General features: G+C 33.8%; 1 protein-coding gene across 1 annotated transcript; it reads right to left on the reverse strand.

Annotated features, from left to right (window-relative positions):
* Positions 1-497: 497 nt before the first annotated feature.
* Positions 498-7,382, reverse strand: LOC114425737 (homeobox-leucine zipper protein ROC3-like). The gene is made up of 12 exons (XM_028392688.1): positions 7,218-7,382; positions 6,734-6,986; positions 6,455-6,621; positions 6,105-6,222; positions 5,201-5,392; positions 4,270-4,740; positions 3,793-3,894; positions 3,480-3,692; positions 3,168-3,336; positions 2,266-2,534; positions 2,070-2,165; positions 498-1,494 (listed from the first exon to the last, which is right to left on the reverse strand). The coding sequence occupies exons 2-12, from the start codon at positions 6,869-6,871 to the stop codon at positions 1,027-1,029; spliced, it is 2,403 nt and encodes an 800-aa protein (XP_028248489.1). The 5' UTR covers positions 6,872-6,986; positions 7,218-7,382; the 3' UTR covers positions 498-1,026.
* Positions 7,383-9,913: the final 2,531 nt, after the last annotated feature.

Genomic DNA, 9,913 nt, shown 5'->3' on the forward strand with positions numbered 1-9,913 from the left:
GAAAATTGAGGGGAGATGTTATTCGCACCTCCAGATTGCTATATACACCTCCACCATGCTTTATATTTTGTTTTAAATACTCTTTTCACGGGAACATTATTCCGCAACGGAATCATGTCAATTTATAATTGAATGACCATTAAAAAAAAGTATACTTATCACAATAGAATGGATCAAGTCTTGAAAAAAGGATTTGTGACCACAATTTTGACTACATGTCAAAAGTCAAAACTTTGAACTTCTCAATAAGTATAGTCACAGTTGTATTGGTAGGTATTTGTTCACAATTTCTTATAATGTCAAAGATGGTGATGAAATCATGACCCGGCGAGGGTCGGACATAAATGTCATTCCACACTGTTGTGCATCAATTTAAAATCTTGGAATGGATAATTATGTTGTGCTTGTGTATAAAAGAATGAGTGGTGAAACCGTGAAAGAATAAATCAGAAAAAGGTTTAAAAAGAAAAGGAAGGCGGAAACGAAGATACAGAATGTAAACAAGAGAATTATAAGTCAAATCCAATTTGAATCATGATGATAAGCAATATTGAAATGAACACAGTACTATAGAGGCTGACATAGAAACAAGAGTCAATTCCCGAACCACAGCACCCTTACTCACTGGTGAGGTCATCTCTGATCACTAGAAAGCCGAGGGTACTATCTGGTTCGCTCTTGACTCCCTCAGTCCCTCACACACATAAATTCATGCCATTCCACATTGTTTCTCAAATATTCTTACCACACCCTCACACACACAACCTAGTTTTCTAACACACTTCCCTACCTAATTAATAATCCCTACTCAATCACATCTTAAATTATTCTAAACATTCTTACCCTCATTCTTCTCTTCTAGCACAAAGCATAATAATAGTTCTTCTTCGTCTTCTTGGTACTCCTTGATCGATCCACACAAAAAGCTAACACTACAAAGTCCCATAAAATCCAAAAGGGTACACAAAGAAGGAAACAAAACACGGGTAGGTAGGAATTAATCATCTAAGTGATTACTTTTTTTTTTCACTGCTTGGTGGGTTCAGTGCAAAGGAAAGAGCCATTGCCATTCTCATGGGAGCTAGAAGAAGAAAGAGCAGCTTCAATCTGGTGCAAGGTGTTGCAAAGGTGATTGTTGATAGCGGTGACGCTCGAGAGGTTGAGCTTTGCAGAAGGGATCGTGCTCGCGAGAACCTGCAGCCCCATTGTCAGGAGGCAACCACCTGAGTTGTTGTTGTTGAGAGATGGAGGAGGCTCTGATGATGAGTTTGTTGCGGCATCGATGATGGGTGTGTCAACGTTGTTGGGTGGTGATGACATTGGCACTATCTTGAAGCCTTGGGGAAGAAGTGCAATGCAAGAAGGGTCCTCACCACTCATGGCTAGCTGGATCGAATCCACGTCGATGGTTGTGTACACTACTATGCTTCCAGATTGGTCGGTGCAATTCTCTTGCAGCATTAGCTCTACGTTCTGGGATGAGTTGCTCGCTACCTGCATATATATGTAACAATAACCTAAGGTTTGGAATAGAGAACCTTTCACTTGCATTCTAATTAGACCATTTCACATCAAATTAAAAATTTCACAATTTGGTATTCAATCCAGTACAAGTTGTGAAGGGAGTCTAACTAGTTCAGTTGATTTTTAAGATGATGAACCAGTTATTATAAACCTTTGATATTATATTTGATTCCGAAATGAAAAAAAAAAATTACTATAAGAAAAAACATTTTTCTATTGGTTGTTAGTTTTTCCTTTGAGAGTGTTCTCCAATTTTTCGTTAAAATTGAAATTTTAATTTACCTAGATGTCAAGCTTATTTTGGAAGTCAAACTTCAATATTGAAAAAAAGGACCTATGGCATTACATCTAAGTTTTATTTTTTAAATATTTTTCGTTAGTGTAACAACAAATAGAAAGTCTAGATAGAGCAACTTTTGATGAGGGTGCAATGGATCCAAATCAGCACATATTTTTTTCTTCTATAGGAGAGACAAGAAGGGGACAGGGAAAAAGGTGATTTCTATCAGAGAACAATACTCCATTAATTCGGACAATGATCTTACATTTATGCGAAGAAGAGAAATGCAGTTTCCTGGATGTGAGCCATTTGCAATATGAGCCACTTCATTCAATGAGTTCCCATTGGAAAGAGCATCCATCTGACAAAAAAGAAAAAAGAAAGTGGATATTCATCAGTTAACCGTTAAAAAATGCAATGGATTAAGAGTTGAATATTGAATTGTAAAGGGTTTGCACTACCTGAGATCTGCGGCGTTCATCCCTGAGGAGATCAAAGACCTTGGTGTGAGAATAGGGCAACCAAGTAGTTGAAACTGCACTTAGAATCACGCCATTAGGTTGTCCAGGCTCTGTGATTTTCCTAGTTGTGATTCTAACAGTGTCTTCAGGGGAATCTGATATGGCTGTCCATGATTGACCACCAGAGGTACTCATGTTAAGGCTAAACGTTTTTATCATTCTTTGAGCTAGCTTCATCAAGTTCTTTCGCGCTTCTGGCGAAGGTATCGCTGCAAATTATAATACACAACATATATGTGTCACATGTTAATGTAACATATATGCATATTTGTTGAAAAACTCTTCATGGACATCTTGTGCTAATTTACATTTAGACAGATAGAAAGAGATAGAAGAGAAAGGAATATATATGCTATAAGTAGTCTGGTGTGAATGTGTGATGAAAAGAGAGAAATAAAGAGTGTCAACTAATTATAACTAATTATATATAATATGTGAGTGTTTATATATTATTATTTATTTTTTTATATTTTTTTAAATTAGGAGGATCGGTCCAACAAAAAGTGAATCTTACATTAAAAATTGAAAAATTATTTTTTTAAGAGAATAGAGTGATTTGTAAGGCATTTTAATTAATATGTGTGAAATTTTTACTTTAAAAAACTAATAACAAGGTTAATAGACCTAAAATTTTATTTATTTTATCCTAGGACTATCCGGTTTCCTATTTCCTAGCCTAGTTTTAGGTGAAGTAGTACTTTTTCATCCACAGTTTCCTTGTTAATTATATGTATATATATATACATATATATATATATATATATATAGAGAGAGAGAGAGAGAGAGAGAGTTAATTTAAGTTAATGCAATTCTTAAGATAAGGTAGATAAAATTAAGAGAACCTCCAAGATCTGATATGTTTCTGGCCATGAGGCTTGCGACCCTCTCACATTGTCTCTGCAAAACTCCTAACCAACGCTGTGCTCCAAATGCCATTCCACTGTACACATAGTTGCAGAATATCTGATGCACAGGCTTCTCTTCTACTTTTGCATGCTCAACCCATGTTACCTACATTTACACATATAGTCCAAAAAAAAAACGATTAAATTAGACACGTACGCCAAAAAATGTTGGAAATGAAATCATTAGAAGCACCAAGCTTGTAAAATTTTGAACACATACATAACAATACTTTGGAAAATAGGAATTACCCTTGAATACCCATTTGGCATATCTTGAATCACGCAGCCAGAGGACCTCCTGCAGTATCTAGGATAAGAAGGGTGAAAATTTTGGTGAAAGCTATCAACAGGAAAATCAACAATGGCCCAGGTTCCCTCCTCAGCATTTTGTTGACAATACCGAAGAAAATGAGTCTCACGAGTGGACACCAAAGGAGAAAGAACTTGGAATTCTGCGTACATCTGTAAAACAACAAGCAATATATATCAATAATAATCTACCTAAACTATACTATGATGATGCTAGTAATTAAATATGTTTACACAGCTATGTGACACCTACCAGCTGAAGAGTCCCGCTTGCAAGACCGGAAGCACCAGAAGATATGATTTGGACAGTTTTTGCTCTTGAAACGATTGTAGGAAACAATTCCATCCATTTTTGCTAAAATTTAAAATGTAAAAAAGACAAAGTCATCAGAAAAACGTATGGAAATAGAAGGGAAAAAAGAAAAAGGAAAAACAAGTTTAACTTCACAGGACTTTTTTTTTTCAGTCTATAACTTTGTAAATGTTACAAAAGTATCATTTACCATACTTTTTATTCCGCTAAAAGAAATAGTAGAAAGTAGTGTAAGAAAATTATAAATACAGTGAAACTTTTGTAAAATAAAAAGATTAAGGTGAAAGACATTGCATTTTTTTCGTGTAACTAAGAAAGATATGAGACTTCTTATTTGACACTTGTATTTTTCATATGAAAGTAAAAGTTTAATAGAAATCAAAAGGATGTTAAAAAAATTCAACAATATTCACTTACAGCATCAAGGAAAGCATCAACAAGAGTTACACTATTCATTATAACCACAGAAGTGTCACGGCTAGCTTCAGTCCTTAGCTCACTTCGATGCTTGAGATTCTGAGGCCAAGCAAACATCCTTGCATGCTCTTCAAAATTGAGCACTTCCCTTTCACTCTCAGTGCTTCGAATCCAAAGTGGCTCGTTTGTCTGACACATCTTCACAAGTTCAGCCATGGAGGAAGCGGCAAGCTCCAAGGTCAGAGACTTCTCTTCTTCCATTAGGATACCACCCTCAGAAAAAGGTGAAGCTTCGGGAGGCAACATTGGCACAGGAATCATTTCAGTGCAAGGAGCAATGGTATCCGCAAAGTGCCTTGGGTATATGCTCATGTCCAAATCCAATGAAGGGGCCATTAGAGTAGGACCTGTTGCCATTGTTTGTATTGGACGCCCAGTGTATCTTGTTGTGAGACAACACACGCGTTCTAACTGCAAAATTAACATTCAACTTACTGGGAGAAATGAGAAAATCCTTCCGACTAATAAAAACAACTAATAATTAATAACTAATATTTATTGATAAAAAATATTATATTACTGGAAAAATTAAATCATATACTTAAGTTATGCTTAATGGAACAATTCATGCATGACCACAACATACCAAATCAAAACTAAGGCAATGTTATGAATAAGAAAAAAGTACCATTAAAATAATTATATTATATTAATATGGATCGACAATATATATGTTAATTTCTTAATTTTTATAATAATTATTTTTAAGAATTATTTATGAATGATTTTTTTATTAATTAATAGTATATATAAAAACTCCTTATACATTAAACTCATTTCCAAACCTTAAGAAGGTTCATACTCTTTATATCAGAAGGAAACTTAATCAACTACGTTCCATATTGAATTGAAGTTATGCAATAAAATATACCTCTTCTCTTAAACGGGCATTTTCAATGCGAACTTGGTGTTCATCCAAGCCCATATCAGCACCCATTATGCATGGGCCACCACAGTTGGGACAAATTACGTTACGCAGTGCAGCTTGTAACCGATAATTCTCACTCTTAAGAGACTCATTCTCAGCTCTAAGTATCACATTATCTGCACGGTCTTGTTGTGCCTATGTCCCCAAATTATAAAAAAAAAAAAATCAAACAAAAATTAATAGTTAGTTCAAAAAGTCCAAAAATTCTTCCGTATGTTTCATAATGTTATAACATACTACAGTAGTAACATGTATAGTAATGATGATGAATACTATCTTCATGTATATAATTCGTGTAATCCTAAAACGTAAATAAATGCTTTAAAAATTTTATGAAGCTAGGAGTAATAGAAGACCCTTATTCAAACCCTAAAAACCGTAATGATAATAGCAATAAATATGAGTAGCGTTTGAGACCACTTGTGACAGGTAGGGTTTAATGCGTACATTAATGGATTACAGACTGTATGATGGACATACCAAGAACCACAAGTAAATGAGAGTCTTCCACTCTTCCTCTTTTCTTTTATTTTATTTACTATTGATTATTGATACTATATTTTTTAAAATTTATTTTCTTAATATTTTATCTCTCACTGGCTGTGTAGCTGTTTTTATTAGGGCATAGGAAAGTTTTAATGCAAAAGCCAAGGAAAGGCAGTTTCATTGGGAAACGTGCTGTAGTAAAATGTAGTGAGAGACTTTCAATTAAGTGGGTGGAATTAAGAGCATGTACTACTGCAGTTTAGGGTTTCGAATATTATTACTATCGTTAAAGTGAACGTTTTTAATGGAGGCTGAGATTGAAGAAGCATTGTAAGTAATAATAATAAAGTTTTCAGCGTACCTTCATCTGGGTTCGACGGTTCTGGAACCAGAACTTGACCTGGCGCGGTTTAAGACCCAATTCATGGCTCAGTTTCAGTCTCTGCTTATCATCCGGGTGTGGACATTCCTTGAACAAACTGCCAAAAAAATATAAGGTTAGTTTAGTGATAAAGGAAAAAAGATTGCAGTTCGAATTTTCAACTTACAAAAATTAATAATGCTAACAATTAATATTTATAGATTAAACGAAAAACATTACACATGCAACAATGAACAACAAATTAAAACCTTAAGTTTCAGTTTCATCACAAAGGAAAGAGAAAAAAAAAAAAAAGAGATCTAGAAAGATAGAAGAATGTATGTTCTCACGCTTCCATTTCTTGGATCTGGCGAGCAGTGTGCCTGTGATAACGTTTCTTCTTTGTGGGTTGTTCATGACTCTCTTGTTCATTCCCTGACTTGTCTTCAACTAATTGTTCACTCCCTGATCCACTCTCAATCTCTTCCTTCCCTCGCAAGATCCCATCTTCTTCTTTCTGTTTTGTGCAAGTGGAAATTAATGGCAAGGAAAGTGATCAGAAGAGAGATTTAGCAAAAAGCAGAAGAAAAAAAAAAAGAGAAGAAAACTGGTTGATAATAATTAATTACCATGGAAGGAAAAGGTTGAAAGGGCATGGTGGGGATGAAGTTGAAGCTAGAGTTCTGGATCGAGGAAGAGAAGAGGGTGTCTGGGTTTACTACTACGTTCCCTCCCATACTTGACATAACTTGGCAATCCCCATACATTCTTGCTTCCCAAAACCACACTTCACTTGTGTAACTGTGTTTTGTGTGTTTTTAAATGTGGTGAGAGATAAGGTAATAAGATAACCAAACCTTACTTCAGTTGAGCCAAACCTGTCTCTAACACCCCACAACAAAACTTTCCCATATCAGAAACCAAACAAATAAAAAGCTTTAAACTATCAAAACATTATTCTCATTCAACCCAGAAAAAAACAAGAGAAAAAGATTCCCTACAAAACCAACCAACCAGAATCTTACAAATTATTTTTTAGCATGTTACATGATCGGAAGAATAGAAAAAATTAAAGAGAGAAAAAAATCAAAGTTAATAAGTTATATGGAATACCAGAAGGAGCAATGTGATGAGGAGGTTGCAAGAGAGTGGTTTTTTTGGTGATGTTAGTTCACTTGAGAGTTCACTCAGTTGACACAACACACGCACACAAAAGGGGACAGAGTCCCTTTCTCTCTTTCTCTTTCTTTTTCTCCTCCTTTACCTTATCCTAGTTTTCTTTTCTACGTTCCTCTCTCTCTTCATATAATGCTCATATTCATTCATTCAATTCATAGTGTGTTGTAATAAATGGGTTAATTTAATTTAATTTAATAAATTTACTGTGAATGGTAAATGCGGGTTGACAGAAACCGATCAGCAACACTTACTACGTCGGCTGTTACGCTCCACGTGGTGCTTTCTTAATGGCCATTCTAAACGTTTCCCACACCCTTCACCAAAGTCAAACCTTTTTTTCCTCTCAGTTCCTCTCCCACGCGCTTCCTGCCTCCTTACGTCTTCCAAGGAAGAGAGTGGGATACACGCGCCGTGTTGGATGATGTCAGGTTTGAGTTACTCATAGGGTGTGAAAAGAAAGAGTTTGGATTGAGATCGATGCTGGATGTGATGAAAATGAAAAACAGCTTTATAAAAAGATAAGGCTTTTAATGTTTCTATTAATACTATTATCTAATTAAAATTAGTGATTGATTTTTATCTTAGATGAATGTGAATGATATGTTTAAGGTGGACTGTGAAGTATTTGAAGTTCAATTTTTTTAATTTTTTTTTTCTGAATTCAACTGTTGTTTCAATGTGACTGAAATATCGTGGAAAATTGATAGGTACTTCTAAAAGCAACTTCAATGCCAACGTTAGTAGAAATTTCGTCAAAGTAACGCATATATTATTGTTGCAATATATGACGTTAGAAGTATATATAGAGTAAAAATGAGTTAAATTTCCTTGTGGACAGGACCCAAGACCTCATGGGCATATGATATCCAATTTTCTTATACAAATTGGCTTAACCCAATTCGTAATCTTGTTAAGCTTTTCTTTAAAAATTGTAATCTTGATAATCTAAGTGATAAATATTTACATTAAAAAATAAATAGATTATTCAGATGAAATTATATTTAGTTTTTGTTGATATAAAAAATATTACTACCGTATAAAATTGTTGTATTAACATTTATCAAAAACACAATTTATTGCCTTTCAGAATTCACTAAATTACCTGAGAGTTATTCTCTTTATTTTGAAGAATCTCAATTACTAAGTAGTACGTACAATTATGTGATTTTAATATTAAATTTATTAGAAAGAGTACTACTATACTAATTAAATAGAAATAATAGTAACACTTAGTACTTTTTGAGAGATGGCATGTTTGGTAATGGGCAATTTTTTAATTTGGGAGTGAGAGAAATATTGACTTGTAACCGAGTCGAGAATGGTCATAAAGTAGTAGTAGGGTCAAATAGATCACAGCCGTTAATTTATGAAGAAGGAGATTGGAGAATTGGATGGTGGAAATTAAGGGTGGGAGATGGGGTGACTTATTAAATGAGGTTTGACACTGAAACCCGTGAGATCCAAGGGTGTCACTTTCAGGTGGGGTCCACGCCATCGATCCAAAGCCCCTATGGAAATAAATTTGTAGACAGGGATTTTTATTGCCTTGGAAATTTAATTATGATCATTCTGCAACAAATTTAAATTTTGCATCATGAGGGGGAGCCCAAGTTCCTGGTTTATGGTTGGGTCAAATTTGTCAATTTATGTTGCTTTCAAACCATTTCTTAGTTCTTATGAAAAAAAGGGACTTCACAGTAGTCATTGCATGCTTTGTTTGTGGAAGAAGAAACGTAGATGCTTCTACTAGCAAAAAGGGTGTGCGTAAATTAATGTTACTAATTGGTTAAGGTTTGATTTGTAGTAATGTTTCTTCATTTGGATTAACAAATAATGAGCCAATGTATATTAGATATGGGCAAATTAATTTGAATAGACATTTTAAGGAACGTGACCAGAAGTCAAGAACTCACTATGGGTAGGTAAAAAGATGCCAGAAAAACCTAAATTTATCATAAAAATGAAACGTATTTTTATTTTTGAGCTACAATATAAAACGTATTTGATACAAAGTCAATTAATTAATGTATACATTATGCAAACTTAATTAAATAAGAATAACTAAAATACTTATATTAATCATGCAAACTTAATTGTTAGCATTACTAATGAACATTTAAATCTGCATTTTTTTTTCTGATTTTTCTCCCTTAACCATTGTATCAACTTTATATCTCTTCATCAACTATTCAATTAAAACCAACTACATGTGTAACATGAATGAGAAAAGTTAATATTCATTTCTTTTATCACTATTTATGCATGTAGCGGTTATTAATTAGTATTATTATTTTTTTACATAAATTTGTATTAGTATTTTGAATTATGAATTAGTTTTAATTAGTATTAGTTTTCAAAGAAAAAAATTGTTGTAATGAATAAGTGGATAGTTATAACTTCTTTTTAAGGCAGGGATAGATTTTTTTTACACAAGCAAGGATAGTTGTAACTTCTAATCATAACAATTAATCTCACAGGAAAATTAATATGTGAACTAATTAATCTCATAACTAATTAGTGAAGGTTCTTCAAAAAAAAAAACTAATCAGTTAAGGGCCGGGATGGATTGAGAGTTAGCAGTTAGCATTGCTCACACCAAACAAAGTTTAGTTGGCTGAAACTGAAATACA

This window comes from Glycine soja, chromosome 9 (assembly GCF_004193775.1).
Source record: "Glycine soja cultivar W05 chromosome 9, ASM419377v2, whole genome shotgun sequence".
NCBI classification, from domain to species: Eukaryota; Viridiplantae; Streptophyta; class Magnoliopsida; order Fabales; family Fabaceae; genus Glycine; species Glycine soja.

What these genes read in the sequence shown, in the direction of transcription:
- LOC114425737 (XM_028392688.1), bottom strand. Translation starts at nt 6,871, where the DNA reads ATGTATGGGGATTGCCAAGTTATGTCAAGTATGGGAGGGAACGTAGTA. An exon ending in ACCGTCGAACCCAGATGAAG is followed by an intron (nt 5,393 to 6,104) that starts GTACGCTGAAAA and finishes TTGGGGACATAG; the next exon opens with GCACAACAAGACCGTGCAGA. An exon ending in ATGAACGCCGCAGATCTCAG is followed by an intron (nt 2,166 to 2,265) that starts GTAGTGCAAACC and finishes CTTTTTTGTCAG; the next exon opens with ATGGATGCTCTTTCCAATGG.